This window comes from Canis lupus, chromosome 15, assembly GCF_048164855.1.
Source record: "Canis lupus baileyi chromosome 15, mCanLup2.hap1, whole genome shotgun sequence".
In the NCBI taxonomy this organism is placed as follows: Eukaryota; Metazoa; Chordata; class Mammalia; order Carnivora; family Canidae; genus Canis; species Canis lupus.
The window spans coordinates 37895927-37917495 of NC_132852.1; the positions used below are offsets into that span (position 1 = coordinate 37895927).

General features: G+C 45.7%; 1 protein-coding gene across 14 annotated transcripts in view; it reads right to left on the reverse strand.

The window, feature by feature from the left end:
- The window catches only part of ANK1 (ankyrin 1), a 215546-nt gene that overhangs the window by 73098 nt on the left and 120879 nt on the right, over window positions 1–21569 (reverse strand). For all 14 annotated transcript variants that reach the window (XM_072776622.1, XM_072776619.1, XM_072776618.1 and 11 more), the window contains one exon: window positions 1859–1957. In XM_072776622.1, coding sequence (XP_072632723.1) covers window positions 1859–1957 — 99 coding nt within the window. The remainder of the gene's footprint in view (window positions 1–1858; window positions 1958–21569) is intronic.

Consider the following 21569-nt stretch of genomic DNA (forward strand, 5'->3'; position numbering starts at 1 on the left):
CACCTCTCCCTCTGCATCAAGAAACATGCCATCAAAAAAAGAGAACAATTTCTTAGCTACATTTGATCCACAAAGACCCATGGTGTCCATTTGCAGGGAGTCCCAGAACTCCGAGAAGGGAGGCAGTTGTGGCAGGTGCCTGCACATGCCAGCAGTTGCCAGGTAGATGGAGTGGAGAGATTAGGGCTCTCTCCCTCACCACCAGCCTAGAAGCTGAACACAGGCCTCTGAGACGCAGAGATGGGAGGATGGGGACAAGAATGCTTTCGTTTTGTGCTTTTCAAATTTCTAAGCACAATTTAGGAAACTATATTCATTTTGGCTTTTTACTATTTGCTTTTTTTAATCTTTCTCCTGCTTGCGAGACCCATTAGAATTCCCCAATCTGCTATGACTCTTGCTCAGCCCACGGTTTCTGCTTCACCTTTTTTCCTCCCTCTGTGTAGCATTCAGAAACCACATTGGCTTATAAAATGTCTATAAATAACAAAGACACACCAAGTGTTCGCTTGCAAAATAACAATCAAAGGGGGAAATTTGGAAAGAGCGAAAATACTGAAGCATAATGTTTGTGCGGCTCTTGGGGCCGCGCCAGGGGAAGAGAAGCCACCCTGGCCCGCATGGGGCCCGCAGATGGCGCACTGCTTGCAGCCAGGTACGTGGGAGCGCCAGAAGGAAGGCTAACTGCATCCCTCCGTCCACAGAGGAGGAATGGAAACAATTGGTACTTGTCAGGGGGTCAGGGGAAAAAAAATGCCGAATGTTCAGAAAGAACAAGTCTTGTCTATTTCACCGGTGAGATCTTTTCACCTTGGGAAGTGACATGAAAATTACAGAATTTTACCTCAATAGATGATGGGAGCTTCATAATATTTTGGTGAAGCGCTTCATAACCACACATTATACCTGTTCTCTATGTGTTGCACTTCTGGTTCTCTGCTCCAGAGGTGGCACAGTGCTTGTTGCGTGGAACCGAACTTGGGGCTGGGTGGGAGCACACATGTGATAAATAGCAAATGAAAAGAAAGAGGCCAGATGGATGAAGCCAAGAGGAAAACCATGGGAAGTAAGCAGGAAGGAAGGAAGAGGAAGCAGCCCTCAAGTCCAGAGAGCGAGGTGATTGGTGTGGTTCTGTTTCGAAATGCTGGTGGCATCTCGCTCACTCCGCAAAGAAGGAGGCATGTACGAAATAAAAACAAGTCTGCAACCTGGAGGCGCCTAATTTCATGACTGTGGTTTCTGGACTTTTGCCATTGGGGGTTGTGTGTTGGGGTGGGGGACATGCCACAGGCTGCCCTTCAAGGTCATGGGTGAGGGGGGTTAGTAAGTGCAGAGCTGACCAAGGAGACTCGCGGGAGGACACGCTGGAGGGGTCTGATTCTCTTCTCCAGGCTTCAGCAGCAACACAGCCACCAATGTTTGCTGATTCTTGTTTGTTTTTCATCTTGATCCTGAAACCAAGTATTCTCATCCCCATTTGCTAGAAGAGGAACTGAGGCTTCTCACTAGCTAACCTGCTCAAAGTCACAGAGTGAGAAGAATCATCTCTGCTGGGATTTGGACCCAAGGCACCTGACCATGGGACTTCTAGGTGCTCAGCCCTGTGCTGGAGGCAAAGACCCCAAGAAAACCAAAAGTAAAAGCCCACCGACTTTGTGGAAACAGGCTTCTGAGCTCTTCAGGTGACTTTAGGGAGATATAGAACTAGGAAGCGACGGGAAGGACAAGAGAAATTCAGAAGCGCACCTGGGTTTCTCCCACGAAGGGCTGGTTTCTATGCCAGGGTTTGGGATGACACAGGAGGGACCCACATGCTTGGATTATCAATGAAAAGCTCACCGTCCCCCAAGAGACGTACCTTGGTTGTCGTTTCTAGAATGATTTCTTTGTGCAGAAGTTCAACCACCATCTTCACGTGGCCTTCTTTAGAGGCCAGGTGTAAGCCGTTCAGCCCATTCTGTAAAGAGCAGAGAGGCAGGAAGAGTATGGTTAGGGGACTCTGCATTCTGCTGTTCCAGCGGTTGGGATGAGGCCGTGTGTATCCCTGGGATGAGATGTGAGAGGGGCCAGGAGGGAAGAATGGGAGTGGGCCTGAGAGCTGCTGGCCCAGCCTCTCTGAGCTCTTTTTTGAAGAAACGCCAGAATAAGAAGGGCAATAACAAGATCACCACTCCCCGGCTTTGTGTCCACCTAAAGCACGGGGCAGCTCTCACAAAGGCAGTGGGTGACCTCAAAATTCAGATCTTGGCCAGGCTTTTGGTGATCACCTCATGGAAGTGCTATAGCTTCAACCCCCTCATGGCATCAAACAGTCCATGCAAAGGGCAACACCAGTGCATCCTAAACATTTGTAGAGATAGGTGCATATTTAGAAAAAAAAAATCTGAAATAAGGTCTTTTGAGAATTAAATACCACCACCAGCCCACTATAAGATTTCCTCAACAGAAGAAATCAGTATTAAAATAGCCCCTTTGCCACCTCGCCATTTCAAACGCAGCCAAAGCTCGTCTGACTGTTCAATGGGGGGTGAGGTGGGGGAGGACCAGCACTGTCCGTGCCCAGTGTTCAGAGGAAAGCAGCCTCACTCAGGTTTTACTTCACACTCTCACATGTCCTGTCTTCTGATCCTTGCACTTAAGATGCCTGGAAACTTCCTGGCAAAAGCTGACTTCCAAGAGGGCGACCTAGAGCCACAAATAATTCTGACAATACGATGGAACTCATCTCACTTCCAGTGATGAGTAGATCTTGGCTCCAAATGATTTTACTCGATGAGCACTCCCTAGGCCCTGCCTGTGTGTTTTCTTCCTCCTCCTCCTCGTCACCCACCAGTGATTCCCCCCTCTTCTCCCATTCCTTCCCATCTTTGGTTCCAGTCAATGCGGTGCCAGCCTGCTCCCTTCCAGGGGTTGACCCGGAGCCACTGCAGCTCTGGCTAAGAAAGACCCTTGCAGAAGCTTCCTCCTGATGGGGTGACCCTTGCCTGACTCACCTCTCCTCACACATCTCCACGGCTCCACCCCTCCCACGGTCCCCAAAAACCCCACTCTCCCTTTGCATCAGAGCATTCAGGACCAATGAATCTCACGGCCAGGGACCTTCCTGCCCATGTGGGCACCGGAACCCCCAGTAGTCAGCTTCGGGAGGTTCCTGATAAAACACAGGTGTTCTGTTTGGGAAGGGCAGTGCATTAATCCTTAATGGGTGAGGTCTGTGGCTTTGCTAAAACCCGCAGAGGAAGGAATGAGGAGACAGAGATAGGCACCCCAGGACAGGAGAATGGAAGGGAACTAAAACTCTCTTTACAGGGGGGCCTTGAACAGGGAAAACACATCAAGGGCCTTGAACAGGGAAAACACATCAAGGCCCTGGGGTGTCAGAAGAAAGAGGAAGTAGGCTCCAAAGGGAACTGCAGCTAATTCCCACTCAGCCAGGCCTTTCCTGCACCCCCAAACACACAGAGCACAGGGGGCCATATCTCTGCACATCCTCACAGCCCGCCTGGCAGGGGTTGGGGGCAGCTTCAGGGGGCGGTGGGAGGGCCCTCTCACCCAACATTTCTTCATGCAAATGCCTTGAAGTCACCCTTCGATGCTTTCCTCCTGCAGATTTTGTACACCATAAAACAGGGAATCCAAAGCGGTATGAATTACACTGTGGTATGAATGGGCTTATCCAATAAAGGCTGGGTCCCAGTCAGTTTTGATAACAGAAAGGGAGACAGCAATCTGTGAGAACATCTGGGGCGGGGGGAGAGGGAAGAACACTGGGTGGCAGTAAACCCGTTCCCCTCAAACTAAAGTACAAAACAAAAATTCACTGAAAAGCAATCTGTCCAGTGACTGTCCCTTCAGCTTTGCATCCTCAGCTCTAGGGAGCTGGGGCAGGTCTGCCAGGCAGCCCCTTCTCCCTCCAGAACACTGAGTTCTGCCATCGCCCCCTAAACCCAGCAGTGTTCTGGAAGGTTCCCCGTGCTCTCTCAGGAGGATCAGGGCTGCTGCTTGCTACAGCGTGCCTCCCGCGGGGGACTCGGTGGTGGCAGCAGCCGGAGGGGCATGCTGTTGACTGCTGTGCTTTCTGTGCTTACTCGGGCAGCATGGCCCCCTCCGTGAGCATTCACTGCTCTGGAACGCCTCAAAGCTGGGAAGCTGGCAAGCCTACAAGGAAAACATCTAAGTTGACCGCAGATGCTCCAGGGTGTCTGTCCCTGCTCTTTGGAGCCAGTGCCAGCATCTCAATCCAGAGGGATTCTAGACTTCCTGTGTGCCCAGAGAATGGAGTGCAATGCAATGTCAGAGATGCCTGAGTGCCAAGGAAGTCAGGGTCCAGAGGAGTCCAATGACTAGCTGAGGTCATGCATCCTTACCAGGGCACAGCCACATACAGAGCCAATCTGATTTCCCAAGGAAAAAAGGGGCTTGGGTGGTTTTTTTTTTTTTTTTTTTTTTTGTAGTTTTTGGGTTTTGTTGTTGTCGTTGTTGCACATAGGAACTAGTATGTCTCTATCAGAGGGTAAAAGCACATTTCTTCTTGGTTTGTTCACCAGGCAGCTTAGAGCAAACCCTCAGTCACAATCAGCCATGTGGGTCTGGTCAAGGCAACTCTAGTTTGATATTCGGGGTTTTATTCCTTGCCTTGGTCCACAGAGAGCCCCTCTGCTTCTCTCCCTGCATCATAGGCCTCCCTCCCAAGGCTACCCTCTTGCAGAAGGTGACCACATAAAAGGGACCACCTGAATGGACCTATATCTTGAATTGTTAAAGCTTCCATCCCAGACCCTGGTTCAACATTCTCTTTCTTCTTTATGACTTTGTATTTTTCTGACTCTATTTTTATTTTGTTTGTTTGCTTTCAACATAGTCACCCTAAGTTGCTTCCAAGTCTATTACTATGGTGATCTGAATCCAATGTCCTCATCAGAACCATGGAAGTGAGCCCCATTTGGTAGCTCTCAGATGTAAGGTGTTTATGATGTGCACAGGAGATACACAAGAAGGCCCCGAAATCCTCACAGAACCAGATCACCCATGGAATACAGCTGGACCAAACACTTGTCTCAGCTATACTTAGAGTCACAGCAGTTACCTAATGCAAGCCATTTCCTTAATCCAATTCGGACAAACTTTACTGAGAACCTATTCTGTACCTGGCACCACACTAGAGATGATGAATAAGACAGACTCTTACCTTTGAAGATCTCAATCTAGTAGAGGCAACAGATGCATAAGAAACAAATGCAAGATAATGTGAAAATACCCCAAATGGCACACATGAGATTAGCACAGAGGAGAAAGGAGCTGCTCTGCCAAGAGGGTCAGGAAACCTTCCCAGAGGCCTTCTCAAGGCAGCCTGTGCATAGGCAGGGTTACAAGTTCATTAACAATGGCAAGATGAGAATCTGTGTCTGAGTTTATTTTATTTTATTTTATTTTTGTGTGTGTGTGTCTGAGTTTAAATTCTAAACCCATAAGCTAAAATTGGAGAGACTATGCCCCCAGCCCTTCTCATTAAGTGCCCTCCCCTCCTGTCCAGGAAGCATCTGAATTCACGAGATGCACAAACACCCAGACCACCAGCAAGTTTTCTCCAGCAACTGGCCTCAGCAGGTGGACAGCTGGTCACCATCTAGCAGCTGAAGTCGCTGGATGCCTGAACACTAATTGACAGCACATATACAGTAAGGAACTTGTACAGCTGTCTTATTAAATGCATTACTAGGGGCACCTGAGTGGCTCTGTCAGTTAAGCATTGAACTCTTGGTTTTAGCGCAGGTCATGGTCTTAGGGTTGTAAGACCAAGCCTATATTGGGCTCCACGTGGAGTCTGCTTGAGATTCTTTCCTTCTTCCTTTCCCTCTGCCCCTCCCCCTGCTCATGTGTGTTCTCTCTCTCATATAAATATAAGTAAAATCTTTTTTAAAAAGTGCATTACTAGCCAGTACAGGAAATCACTTCCAGTATTTCAAGAGTGTTCCCTGGAAAAACACTATATTTAATACTTTCTTTTTCTTTAAACAGATTTATTTTTATTGCTCAAATAAGAAAGGGGTAGGGGTACAAATGTTGTGAGCTATTTGTGTTTAGCTATAACTATGGACAGAAATGAACCATAATATACCACCTCTTCAAAACCAGGACCCATGTGTTTTATTTCAGTTAACTCAAGTTTAACTTGTTTGCTGAAAGGAAAAGGCAAGCGTGTTTTCACTACTCCAGCTACCCTTCCCAGCCCCAATTCATGACGCCGAATGGCAGACATACTGTTGAGGGGGATGAAGAGGAGGTGGGGGGATATGAGAGTAAATGCTTCAGTTAAATTAGAAGCTAGAGAGCAAAGCAACAACTACTTGTGGCCATTTTTGAACCACATGACTTCCTTGGGAAAACACCAGCTTGCCAGATACCTCCTAAAGATTCCTCCTTCTGCATCTCCAGTTACAGGTACATCTGGTTAACCAGTCCCGCAGCTTGTGGCTGCTCGGTTCTGTTTTCTCTTGGTCTATTCTTTTCTCTCTATTGTGTCGGTTTTGTTTTTTTTTAATAGATTTTATTTATTTATTCATGAGACAGAGAGAGAGAGAGAGGCAGAGACACAGGCAGAGGGAGAAGCAGACTCCCTGCAGGGAGCCCAACGTGGGACTCGATCCTGGGTCTCCAGGATCACACCCTGGGCTGAAGGCGGCGTTAAACTGCTGAGCCACCCGGGGTGCCCTGTTGTGTCAGTTTTGATCATTTGTATGGACATATCTCCAAGTTCTTTGATTCCTTCCTCATCTTTGTCCAATTTACTGGTGAACCTATTAAAGAAATTCCTTATCACCAAAACACTGGTTTTCAAAACTTTCTAGCATTTCATTTGATCCTTTCTTCTATTTTCCATCTCTCTGCTAAAATTCCTCATCTGTTCATGAATGTTGTCCACTTCTTCTACTAGATCCTTTAACACATTACTCACAGTTATTGCAAAGACCCTCTGATAGTTCCAATATCCAGGTCATCTCTGAGTCTGCTTCTGTTGATTGCTTTGCCTCCTGACAGTGGTTTTGTTATGCGTGCATGCGTGCGTGTGTGTGTGTGTGTGTGTGCTGACTTAGGTTAGTTGCGTGCGTGCATGCATGTGTGTGTGTGTGTGTGTGTGTGTGTGTGTGCTGACTTAGGTTAGTTGACTTGGGTCTGAGTTTTGTTACTTTCAAATTCCTCCAGATGGAGGCTGCTGTTACCTTGAGCTTAGACTAGGAGCAGGGGCGCACAGAGGGATTCCTGTGTTCCTGACCTCCCCCCAGCTCTCATCCAGCCCTGCATGCCTGTACGTCAACTGGCATCTTTCTCCATGCTTCTGCCCCCCTCTCAGCAGTAATATGTGCTTCCTTGTCATGGAGCAGGGGGGAATCTGGGAAGTTCTCCTTGTCTTGGCCCAGACTTAGTCTTACAACCAATACCTCAAAAGGTCTTGCACCTGGCTCTCAAAGGAGGATTCTTGTTTTGTTTTTTATTTTTTGTTTTTAAATATTTTATTTATTTATTCATGAGAGACACACAGAGAGAGGCAGAGACAAAGGCAGAGGGGGAAGCAGGTTCCCTGCAGGGAGCCCAATGCGGGACTCAATCCCAGGACCCCGGGATCATGACCTGAGCCAAAGGCAGATGCTCAACTACTGAGCCATCCAGGTGCCCGAGGATTCTTGTTTTGAGCACTTTTTCCTCTTGTCTCTGTAGGCAGCAAGACCTAGCTTATCTTTCTACTTGGTCTTGAGTGGGAGTTTCTTCCTCTTCCTCCAGCAGTAGCAGACCTCTGTTCATTACTGGTACAAAACAATTATTGAGCCAGGACAGTTTCCTGCCCTCCCCCAGGTGAACAGTAGTTTTGTCTCTACCTTTCCTATAGCACCACTGGGTCTCTGCTGTGTCCTGGGGCAGAGGTAGTTTGTTCCTGTTCCTCCCCACGAAGAATGGATTTTTGCCTATGGTCTGAAGGTGAGAGAGTTTGTTTTTTTGCTTCACATGAGGGAAGAATCTGGGGAAACAGGCAAGGCTTTTTCTGTTCCTGCCTCGACCTCTACCTCCAAAGCCACCAAGTGCCTCCTGTATTCCTTTGCCATCCTGGGAGATTCTCTCTGGTCCCTTGACTTATCCCAACATTTCTCATGAACACTCAATGGCGGCCTGTGGTTCCAGACACATTGCACTTCATACTGACCTTTAAGAATTTGTTAAGATTTACCATAGCTGTTTCTTTCTCCCATACTCTGCCACAGCTAAAATGGTGACCCTCTCTTTGGAGGGGTTTACCCCTCTTTGGAATTCAGTTAACTTGGTTGCACAATGTGATCTGAGCCCTGTGAAAGGCTCAGGATAAATTATAATTTTGTAGGTATTCAAGGCCTTACTCATTGTCAGGATAGGAATAATGTTCTTAGAAGCTTTTTGCATCCTACATACTCCCTATACTAAGTCTCTAGGGACACCTGGCCCCATATGATCTCATTTCACATGGTCCCACTAGAGCAGACAACCATTTTATGATCTTGTATGACAAAAATGTCCTTGCCGAGCACACACACCTGGAGTTTTTCATCTGCCTTTGCTCTTTTTCAGGTAAAATGTCAACCTAGAGGATTTTTGTGAGAGGCAATCTGTCCAACAGGAGGAGGAAGAGACCTCAGCCAGGCTGTGTTTCTTTTAACATTTTTAAGAAGAGGGAAAAAAGTCACATTCAGCCTGAATGATTTAATTTGGAGTATTTTCTTGTACCAACTGTGAGAAATTCCATTGGCAAAATACACAATTCCAGACATTTGTTCTCAGTAAATTGTTCCTCTGTTTAGCATCTCTGATTGCCCCAATTACACTAATTGATTTCTAAATGTACAAATACAGTAGACATGTCACAAGGAATTTAACTCCTCCTGTCCAATGCAGAGGATGGTTTCAAATAGAAAAGCTATGGTGCCCTGAGATGCTATATCTCTGAAAACTGTAAGAACATCTCAAAAGCTGCTGCTTCCCTTCCCATGTGGACACAAACCCTTCTACCTCCTTTTCTCATGGCTGTTTATTTTACCCACAAACATGGCTGGCCCCATGCCCGCAGAGCAGGCAGCCCCCAGGTTGGGACCTTGAGGCTCACCTCCTTCCCCCACCCCCACCATGTGTTCTGAAACTCACTTTTTCATCCTCTTTCTTTGAGCCAAGCAGTGTGTTTCTAGAGGACTTAAGCTAACATGCCTAGGTAGTATCCAGGAACCATGACTTTTTAAATTCATGAACACCTACTGGTTTAGCTCATTAGATTAGTTAGCTGCCATCAGCCAGACCCAGAGGCAATGGAGCACTGGCCAGGGGAGGCTTTTATGGAGAAGGAAAGGACTGGAATCTTGGGAGGAATAAGCCAAGAGCAGTGGTAGGATAGGAAAGAAGTCTGAAGGCCCCAGAATGAACAAAAAGAGAGGTGGGGGAGAGGGGCTTCTAAGTAACATTGCCTTCATGTGGTCAGTAAAAGTTAATGGTTAATTGGTCAATTGGTCAATTGGTTAATCAGAAGATCTTGCCCATAATAAGGACAAGGATATACACATAAAGGGCTATACCTCTAGGCTTTTACATTTGATGTTCTACTTTCCTATTCAATCCAGGTTCTTTATTAGTTTGCTATATCTGTTCAGAGAAGATAAAGATTTGACTCTATGTTACAGAAGTTTAATTCTCCAAATAACATCCAGCCTGTACACCTGTGACTTCTAACTGCTCTATTACTGATCCATATTTGTGAAACAAGATCACTGACATTATGTATTTGGAAGTCTGCAGCCCTGAAACAGAACAGGAAATAAGAATCTAAACAAGGTTTGTGGGTTGTCTTTTAGTTTTGTTGACTGTATCCTTTGCTGTGCAAAAGCTCCTTATCTTGATGAAGTCCCAATAGTTCATTTTTGCTTTTGTTTCTTTTGCCTTCGTGGATGTATCTTGCAAGAAGTTACTGTGGCTGAGTTCAAAAAGGGTGTTGCCTGTGTTCTCCTCTAGGATTTTGATGGAATCTTGTCTCACATTTAGATCTTTCATCCATTTTGAGTTTATCTTTGTGTATGGTGCAAGAGAGTGGTCTAGTTCCATTCTTCTGCATGTGGATGTCCAATTTTCCCAGCACCATTTATTGAAGAGACTGTCTTTCTTCCAGTGGATAGTCTTTCCTCCTTTATCGAATATTAGTTGACCATAAAGTTCAGGATCCACTTCTGGGTTCTCTATTCTGTTCCATTGATCTATGTGTCTGTTTTTGTGCCAGTACCACACTGTCTTGATGACCACAGCTTTGTAGTACAACCTGAAATCTGGCATTGTGATGCCCCCAGATATGGTTTTCTTTTTTAAAATTCCCCTGGCTATTCAGGGTCTTTTCTGATTCCACACAAGTCTTAAAATAATTTGGTCTAACTCTCTGAAGAAAGTCCATGGTATTTTGATAGGGATTGCATTAAACGTGTATATTGCCCTGGGTAACATTGACATTTTCACAATATTAATTCTGCCAATCCATGAGCATGGAATATTTTTCCATCTGTTTGTGTCTTCCTCAATGTCTTTCAGAAGTGTTCTATAGTTTTTAGGGTATAGATCCTTTACCTCTTTGGTTAGGTTTATTCCTAGGTATCTTATGCTTTTGGGTGCAATTGTAAATGGGATTGACTTCTTAATTTCTCTTTCTTCAGTCTCATTGTTAGTGTATAGAAATGCTACTGATTTCTGGGCATTGATTTTGTATCCTGCCACGCTACCAAATTGCTGTGTGAGTTCTAGCAATCTACAGAATGGGAGAAGATATTTGCAAATGACGTATCAGATAAAGGGCTAATTTCTAAGATCTATAAAGAACTTATTAAACTCAACACCAAAGAAACAAACAATCCAATCATGAAATGGGCAAAAGACATGAGAAATCTCACAGAGGAAGACATAGACATGGCCAACACGCACATGAGAAAATGCTCTGCATCACTTGCAATCAGGGAAATACAAATCAAAACCACAATGAGATACCACCTCACACCAGTGAGAATGGGGAAAATTAACAAGGCAGAAAACCACAAATGTTGGAGAGGATGCAGAGAAAAGGGAACCCTCTTACACTGTTGGTGGGAATGTGAACTGGTGCAGCCACTCTGGAAAACTGTGTGGAGGTTCCTCAAAGAGTTAAAAATAGACCTGCCCTATGACCCAGCAATTGCACTGTTGGGGATTTATCCCAAAGATACAGATGCAATGAAACGCCGGGACACCTGCACCCCAATGTTTCTAGCAGCAATGTCCACAATAGCCAAACTGTGGAAGGAGCCTTGGTGTCCATCGAAAGATGAATGGAGAAAGAAGATGTGGTTTATGTATACAATGGAATATTACTCAGCCATTAGAAACGACAAATACCCACCATTTGCTTCAACGTGGATGGAACTGGAGGGTATTATGCTGAGTGGAATAAGTCAATCGGAGAAGGACAAACATTATATGTTCTCATTCATTTGGGGAATATAAATAATAGTGAAAGGGAATATAAGGGAAGGGAGAAGAAATGTGTGGGAAATATCAGAAAGGGAGACAGAACATAAAGACTCCTAACTCTGGGAAACAAACTAGGGGTGGTGGAAGGGGAGGAGGGCGGGGGGTGGGGGTGAATGGGTGATGGGCACTGAGGGGGGCACTTGATAGGATGAGCACCGGGTGTTATTCTGTATGTTGGTAAATTGAACACCAATAAAAAATAAATTTATTATAAAAAAATAAAAAAATAAACAAGGTTTGTGGAGGGGCACTTGGGTGGCTCAGTGGTTAAGCATCTGCAGTCAGCTCAGGTCGTGATCCTGGGGTCCTGGGATCGAGTCCTGCATTGGGCTCTCCTCGGGGAGCCTGCTTCTCCCTCTGCCTGTGTCTGCCTCTCTCTCTCTGTGTGTCTCTCACGAATAAATAAATAAAATCTTTTAAAAATAATAGAAAAAATAAACAGGGCTTGTGGAGATAAGAAAAAAAGGGGGGGTCACCATTCCTACTCCAAATCCTAAGACTGATGAGAAAGAAAGAGAAAGAGAAGAAAGAAAGGCAGACTATGGAGATCAGAGGCAGAGAGGATGAGGACCAAAATGAGATGGTAGAAAAGGAAAGAGAGGGTGACTATCACTATGGTCTGACTATATGAGGAAGTGAATGAAGCTCCTGGCCAAAAACAGCACTGGAATGCTATAAATCTTGGTTCCTTTGCCCAAATTGCCTGCATTAAATCTTTAGCCCAAACAGAAAAGAGATCAAAAGTGAATGGGAGTCTTCCCACCTTCCCCTCTGTTCCCCTTCCCTCCCCCTTCTAGCTCAGAGGTGTCAGCATCTGAAAAAGCAGGGCAGTGAACCAGAAGGGGTGCCCTGCAGAGGTGCTGGTGGCAGTGTGTCTGCTCTGAGAAAGAGAAGGGGGCTGCTCCAGTGGTTGGGAGACTGTTACATGAGCAAACAGGTCAATACACTGAGGATGATGGGAGTCAGTGAGAATCAGGCTCCTTACTATCTACAGGGATTTACAAACATAGAAAGAGGAAGGCCTCAAAAAGGAACTCTGAGGTGTTGGAGTAGACCTGTAAGTACTGGCATGATCACATGGATTTAAAAAATATATATACATAGATAAATGCAGAACTAGAGAGATGTATGGACACACACATGACGAGAAGTAGCAATGAACACATCGAGTGACCAGATTTTGGTATCTAAATACCATTTTTCACTAAAACAGACCTTGAAAAAATGGCTGATCCACAGCTGAGGCAGGCAAAGCACAAAACCACCTGGATAGCAGGTGCCAGAAAGGAAAGAAATGCTCAAGGTACATTAAAGGGCACATTAAAGAAGAAAGAAGCCAGCCTATTGAGAGCACTTCTACTGGCCTCACTTGGACTGCACATCAAACAAAACATGAGAGTAACAGCTTATGACCCATCAAATAAAATAGGACCCATGATGAGTCTGAACTGGTATAAACAAAGAATGAAAAAAATAAATCATTGAGGGAGGAGGAAAAGCTCATCCTTCAGTGGGATGCCAGCTAATGAATGTCATAGAAAAGACAGAGATGGAGAATCACTCTCTGGAACAATCATAGTAGCAGCTGATATGGGTAGAAGTTATCAACATATGCCAAGGCTGGTGGCTGGAAGTTTGATGAAGAACAGGATATTGGGCATTCTATCAGAATCAGAATATGCTCCCCATACCATCACACACAAATTACTAATCAATGATCAAGGGAAAAAATCAATGATACCAACAGATGACCAAAATGAACATCACCAAGGGTGGAAAGGGAGCATGATTTCTAGGGTATCCTGCCAAGAATGCACTGCTTGGTCTAGTCTTAAGGAAACATGAGCAGACAGACACACAGCTGAGGTTCAAACTATAGAATGGAAACTGTCAAAAACATGTGAGACAGGCAAAGACTTGAGGAAGCATTCCATACTGAAGGAGGGATGAGAAATGACAACTAAATGTAGTCTGAATAGACTCTTAGGAAAGGGCGGGTGGGAGGGAGGGAGAGAGAGAGAGAGAAGGGAGATGCTTGGGGGTAGGCAGGAAAGGAAGGAGAGGGTGAAAAGGAGAACAATTTCTCATTATTTGGACATTCAGCAAAATTTTTAATGGAGTCTGTGGATGGTTTTTTGCATCAGTGCTGATTCCCTGCTTTGGAGGCCTACAGGGTGGTTCTGTGGGAAAGTGCCCTTACTTTTGAGTGGTACTCACTGGAATGTTTGGGGCAGATGGGGAGTTATGTCATACATAGTATATATTCTAGATAAATAGGAAGAGCAGACAGTAAAATGGTAATAAAAAGTTTAGGTGACAGAGATGTAAGAATTCCTTGTATTGTTCTTACAACTCTTTTACAGGTTCAAAAGTATTTAAAATGTTAGCAAAGAAAGGTAGTGGTAGAAGAGAAGAGGCTTTGGGAGGAGGGACCAGTGTGGTGGGGAACTCTGGGCTCTGGCTATGGTGGGAGAACATGAGGGGCCCGTTAGGGTTCCTGCATGCCTACCGACTCAGTGCCAGAAAGGAGCTGAGCATGCAGATCCTCCTATTTCTGAAGGACCCGTGAGGTATGAGTTTCTCCAGAGGTCGGAGATTATTCCAAGATGGAAGCCCCGGAATGCAACCACCCCAGGCCATCCCACCTGCTTCCTCTGTCTCACCCAGCTATCGAATAGCTCCCCAGAGTCTGCTTGGTGGGAAAGGTCTGCTAAAAATCTAGGATCCTGGAATCCAATCAACCAGAAGCCAAGAAGAGCTGAAGTAATGACCATAATCCTGGTGGAAAATCACCCCAATCTCCTTTGTCAGCCTGCACTTGTCCTAGGACCCAGAAGGTAGAACGGGAGCAGAAACTGAGCATCAGCCCAAATTCAGAAATGGGTGGTGCAGATGGAAAGGACCAAGACCAGCTCTGAGCCCTTGGCCCTCCTCTGCTTCATTACAACCTAGATTTAGCTCTCCTACCCAGGTAGCTAAGATCCCGTGTACTAGGTATTCATGGGAGGGAAAACACTTGAATGGTTTTTACTATCTTAAAAAAATTGGAAAGAAAAGAAATAGAAAGAAACCCACACTAATCAGAGCCCTGAGAGATGAGTCAACTCGGATCACCTCTCTCTACTCCCCGGACGCAAGGTGCACACACCTGCACTGAGCAGCACCCTGGTCCTGCTGCAGATCCAATCCACTGCAGGGGCTGAAGGCCCCCTGGGAGCCCAGAGCAGGAAGTGTGAGCTCAACTTAATGAGAGACAGGGACTCTCAAATTCAGCTCAGCAGCTAAGAATATCTCCTGTGGACTAGAAAGAGTTTCTATGTCCGAGACCTTGGCATTCCTTTAAAAAGATTAGAAGAGCCAGACCTTCAGAAGAAGGGCAGTGAGGGAGGGGGTCAGAGGCCAGGACACTGGAGAAGGAGGTGAGGCCTCTATGCTGTCTTCCTGATGTGTCCCCTCACCTCCCAGGCCTCAGTCTCTGTATTTTCAAAATGATAGAATTGTCTTGATCCCCTGGCTTTCTCCTAATTCCACAGGAAAGCTATGCAACAGCTCTCAGCAAACAGTTAAGATGTGCGTGGAGAGCTGCGCAGGAAAAGACACAACAAGATTCACACCAAGCTGTTCACAGTGATTTGGGGGAGTGAGGGGTATGTGGGGAAACTTACAGAGGACTTTACATATTTCTATAATTTACATTTTTAAACAACTACCGTGAAGTCATTTTGTTGCTAAATTAAAAATCACAAAACGGTTAAAATCAGGGACACTGTTGTCAAAAACAACAAAGACACTTATGGCAAAAAAATTCAAAATCAAATGAGGAATTATCCCAGGCAAATTCACAGGTTTAGTCTATTCCAATGAGAAAGAACTGGAATTGTGTTTAGCATTTCCCATAATAACCAGAGAGGCAAATCTTCCTTTAAGGCCCAGATCAAATGTCATTTTGCTCCATGAGTTTTCCTGTCCCTTGGTCTTTGCCACACCATGACGTCCTGTTTCCAGCTTCCCCAAAGTGAACTGTTGTCTTAACCTCGTCCCCAGGGCATTCACTGATAATCTCTCAGGGCCCTCATCCTGTGGAATGGCTTTTATCTGCTCTTGTGTCTGTGTGTCTCAGAGTGGAACTTTCTGAGGTCCTAGGTGTTCCTCACCATCAGATCCTAGGTCCTAGCACGGGGCCTGGCACATAGCACACACTCCGTAAGGGCTCGTGGAACCTGACATACACACAGGGCTATCTTGTTTTCTCAGGCTCTCAAGACTAAGGATATCACATCTGTTCTTCATATTGTACATCCATAGCAGTCAAATCCTAAAGTGGAGTGTGGAGGGCGGACTCTCCTTAAAATGTGTTCCAGATCATTCTTAATGATGCCATTCACCCTTTTCCTGGTCCCTAGGATCCCAGAAGCCTCCTTGTTCATGTCACTGAGCCGGTTGGTCAACTCTTCCTTAATGGAGGAGAAATGCAAACTGGAAATGAAAACAGCTCAGGGAGGGCCTTCCCGGAGGAGTAATGGGCTCAGCTCCATGAGTGACATGCAGAGTGCTGAGACCCGGGCTGAGAGCTGGGAGCCCCTGGCCTTTGTTCTGGAAGACTCTTCCCCTCTTTGCCTCTCCACCAATGTCAGGAGGTGAAGTGAGGTCACTGGGGAATGGCTGGGAAGGGCAAGGATCCCACTGCGGAGCTGGGATCTCATTATTAAACACCATGGGTCAGTCTGACTCATGACAAGTAATCAACTTACTTTAAAACTACAAATTAGTCATGATCATTACCCAGATAAACATCAAATAGCTTATTTCTGCTGAGATGCAAAGGCAATTTACCTATTTAAATTAATCCAGGGGGTGGGGCTTTCCAAGTCCCATCTTTCTCACTGACTGCCTTCTCTAACAGGAACCAGAAGGATCCATGGTACCAGGCACAGGGGAATGTGGTTGCTTCTCTTGTTCGACTGCAATGGCAGTCTTTCTGACTGAACAGCACTTTCCCATGCTGGGGCTGCAATCATACATCCTTTTCCTTCCTTCATTGGTATCCAAAGCTGCACCATGGCAGCAAGTTTTAAGAGGCTTGATAGTCTCCTCTGATCACGTGGGGAGGCTGTCTGGGTGAGTTGGGGGTGGCTACAGGCAGAGTCAGGGAACTGTGTAGCTGAATACCATCTCTGTCAACAGTTCCTAAGGAAAAGATGACAGAGGAAAGTAACAGACTCCATATCCACACTGATCTAGATAGAAGTAGTCCCTTGGCCTGATCAACCACCATCCTCATCACCCATCTCCCGCTGCCCCATGCCCTCCATCCTGCCTTTGCCTGGCTCTTCTTTCCCACTGCAATTTCTCTACCCCATTTCCATTTCCATTTCTCTACCTGACAAACTCTTACTCTTCCTTCAAAGCATCTTTGACTCATTGGCATTTTAGCCACTCCCCAGACCAAGAAGTAAAGTGAGAGCAGGCACTCAGACTTACTCCACTTTGAGAAGCCGGCACATGGCATACTGCAGCAGCTCAATAAACATTTGTTCAGGAAATGCACAGCTGAATGAAAATATCCTGTACTCATTCACTCAATTTGTAACCTTCTATTTACAAGATGGACTTCCTTTCCCTGCCTCTGAATTCTTCAAGAGAAGGGGATGAATGAATTTAGTCTCTAACAAGGAGCTTGGGCATTCGTTGGAAGTGGTCATAATACACGTTTGTGGAATAAATGAGTTTGCAGAGAAACTTAAGATGATCTTCCTACCACCAGCTGATCGAATCCAAACTCATAAAGCTCAGAAGATATTCCAAGTAACCTCTAGACCTCAGCTTTCTGAGTTATAAAGTGAAAGCTGAATGTCATGACCTCCTCCTGGCTCTAAGGCTCTTTAATTTAGAAAGGTAGCAATCATCACAATTGCCAAAGCCCAACAAATACTAATCAGAAGATTTGGCATGCGGCCACCATAGAAAAGATTACTCTGTAGCCAAAACTACTTGTACCGGGGCTCCATTTATTCAAAATGCCTAAAATCTTTCGCCTTCAGGATAAACCAGTACCCAGCAGTAATGGCATTCATATGGAACATACATGTGGAAACCCAGAGAACATCAGTAAAACTAGAATGGTTTCACATGCTTTTGTTGGTTGTGTTTTAGCACTGGAAATCATTTACGTTTTTGTGATCATTCAGATGGTCAAGTTTCTGATACTTCAGTAAATACTGCCACATACTTGACTGCTGGGGCTTGTGCCAGAATCAGAATCCCCAGCATGCAAGAGTGTCATTATTCCTAAACATGACTATTTCACAATGCTCTGAAAAGTGACAACACACAGGGGCACCTGGGTGGCTCAGTCGGGTAAGCACCTTACTCTTGATTTCAGCTCAGGTCTATGATCTCAGGGTTGTGAGATCGAGCCTCACATCAGGCAAACAGGCTCTGCACTGGGCACGGAGCCTGAATAAGATTCTCTCTCACTGCTCCTTCTCTTTCTCTCTCTCCCCCTCTCAAAAAAAATTAAAGTCTTTATTTTTTTAATAAATTTATTTTTTATTGGTGTTCAATTTGCCAACATATAGAATAACACCCAGTGCTCATCTCATCAAGTGCCCCCCTCAGTGCCTGTCACCCAGTCACCCCCACCCCCCGCCCTAATTTAAGTTTTTAAAACAGTGACGGCACTCAGATGGGTGAAGTGTCAAATACATCACTTGAATCATTGGTGGGAACAACAGGCTTAGCATCTACTGACTGAATTTATAGAGGATATACTATATGTCGATGAATCTTGATGAGGAGCACCAAATAAAATAAAGTCCTCTCTCCTTGAGTGCCTACATTTTAGTGGAGGAAACAGGGATGGATGAAGAGACACACACACATAGATGCATAATAAGTCTGGTGGCTCTCAGTACTGTGGAGATAAACAAGATAGGCCAAGGGGACAGAGGATCCCTGGGACGCTCCTGGAAACCTCTCCTAACTCTTTGCCTTATGCCAGTACTGTGGACAATTTGGCTTCTCTTTTGGGCATGACATTTTCTTCTGGGGTCATAAGTAACTTTATTTCCTATTAGGAAGGCCAGCTGAGCCAGTGTTTGGTAAAGTTATAAGAACAGAAGAGAGGGAGGCCTGAGGGGCTCAGTCAGTTAAGCCTCTGACTCTTGGTTTTGGCTCAGGTCATGATCTCAGGGTCATGGGATTAAGCCCTGCTCCCTGCTCAGTGCAGAGTTTGCTTTTTCCTCTCTCTCTGCCCCTCCCCCTGTGCTCTCTCATGAGCACTCCCTCTCAAATAAAATAAATAAATAAATAAATAAAATATTTTTTAAAAATAAAAAAATGGAAAACTCAAAACAGGGTTTTTGCCCATGGAATTATAGCTTGTGGTTTCCAGTGGAGTATTGTGTTCCCCAAGCACCTGACAATTCTAGGAATTCAGGAAAACAGATTCCCTAACTTGCTCTCTTCTTCTGTTCTTTTTATTTGGCTAACTGGCAAATATGTAAAGTCAATTGGTTCATCCCAGAAAATATGTTTTTTATTGCTTACAGCCTCCATAATAAAATATTTTGATTTGATATAAGTCAGAATTCTGGAAATCGGACATATGAAGCTTATGTGCCATGTGCCCCAGTCCTGGGCTGAGCAGGTGGACCCTGGCTCCTACACGGCCCTGTGAGGTGTGTGCTGAGGCCACAAGCCAGGGCAACAACACTCCCAAAGCCTAGGGAGGTGAGTCCTCTGGCTTCACCACCTCCACTGTCTTCCCATTACTCCAAGCCACCATGGATGGTTTGGATCTACCCGGTCCACTGCCTCAGCCTCCCTGCTTCCATCTCTGTGCCTCCAGTCGATTCTCTACCCAGAAGCCAGAGCGATCCTTTAAAAACCTAAACTGAGGGGCACCTGGGTGGCTCAGTTGGTTAAGCATCTGCCTTCAGCTCATATCATGATGCCAGGGTCCTGGGATTGAGCACCATGTCCAGCTCCCTGCTCAGCGGAGAGTCTGCTTCTCCCTCTGCCTCTGCAGTGCCCCCAGCTTGCGCTCTCTCTCTCTCAAAAAACAAACAAACAAACAAACAAAAAAAAAAAACACCTTTTTTTAAAAAAAAAGGAAAAACCCGGGGCACCTGGGTGGCTCAGTCAGTTGGGCATCTGCCTTTGGCTCAGGTCATGATCCCAGGGGCCTGCCTTGGATCAAGTTCCGCATCCGGCTCCCTGCTCAGTGGGGAATCTGCTTCTCCCTCTGCCCCTCCCTCTCTCGTGTGTGTGTGTGTGTGTGTGTGTGTGTGTGTGTGTGTGTGTTCTCTCTCTTAAATAAATAAAATCATAAAAAATAAAAATTAAAAAAACAAAAAACAAAAACCTTAATCAGATTGAGCATCTGTCATGTAATACCTTTCAATGACTTCTCACCATCTTTGTAGTAAAAACCCGAGTCCTCACCATGTGAAAGGCCTGCAAGCCTTTCACAATTTGGCCTCAGCAATTTCACCCACCTCCTTGCTTAGCACTTTTCCCTTTGATCATTTTACTGCAGCATTTTATAGTGCATTTTACACTGTCCTTGCTGTTCCCCAAGCAGCAAGCTTACTCTTGCCCCAGGGCCTTTGTACCTGTTTCCCCCCCTCCCAGGATTGCTCTTCCTCAGAAACCACATGGTTCTCCCTTACTTCTTGTGAGTCTCTCAGAAGGCCTCTCTAAAGAGAGGCTTTCCTTAACTACCCCATGGGAAATAGGCACCTTTACTTTTCTCCTCCATGCTACCTCTCATTAGCTGACCTTACACATTTGCTCATTTTCTTGGTTATAGACTGCCTTTTTTTTTTTAAGATTTTATTTATTTGTTGGGGCAGGGGGTGGAGAGAGAGACAGCACAAGCAGGGGGAGTGGCAGACAGAGGGAGAAGCAGACTCCCCATTGAGCAGAGAGCCCAATGTGGGGCTCCATCCCAGGGCCCTGAGATCATGACCTGAGCCAAAGGCAGATGCTTAACTGACTGAGCCATCCAGGTGTCCCTAGACTGTTTTTTCTACCAGCATATAAATGCCACAGGAGCACAGACTTTATCTATTTTGTCTATCTTGTTTAGTGCCCAAAATAGCACCTGGCACAAAGTAGGTATTTAATGAATACATGTGGACTAACCCCCACAAAGACACTGGTGGGATTATATTCAACATGTCTCTCTCCCTGTTTTCATGAGCCGGTGCCAGCATCTGACTTCCTCGAATGCTGAGTTACTTCCAAATATCTATCTTTGGTTTGGACCTCTTATCTGAGTTACAGGCATAAATATCCAATTGCTTACTATATATCTTCCCTTAGATTCCTGAAAGTCTCCTAGCAGGATCTCTGCACAGCTCTGATCTCGAGTCCTCACTCTTTCAGAGTCCACCACAGCGTTCCTCATCTCAGTGAGTGGTGCCACCCTCCACCCCCTGCACAAGGCAGACGTCTGAGGGTTGTTCTCCAAGTCTCCTCCCCGACCTTCTCCCATGCCATTCACCACCCAGGTCTGTTCCCCTTGTTTCATCGCCACAGCCACAACCCTTATCTAAACCCCCGACATTTCTCTCCCAGGCTAATGTGACTGTCCAGAACTGGCCTCCCCATTTCGACCCCCGGGGCCTTCCATCTACACAGTAGCCAAAATGATCCTCTAAAACACACCTCTGATCACGTCACTCCTGAGCTTGAATCTGTGGTTGGCTTCCCTCTGCTCTTGGGATAAAGATCAGAATCCTTAACACAGCTTCTGTAAGCAGGGTAGACACACAGAAACAGCTGCTCAGGTAGCTAAAAGCTGAACTACCTCCATTCCTCCGAGATCCCTGGAATACCTCCAAGAGCCATTACTCTGTCCCTTCCCCTGGCTTCTTCCCCTCAATCAGCAACTACAGTGTGGCACAGCAGGTGAACATACCCTCACACAAACACACACACACACACGATGTGTGCACACCGGTGTGCATACTGCTCTGGCCCTGGGACAGGCTATCTCAGCTGACTGTAGT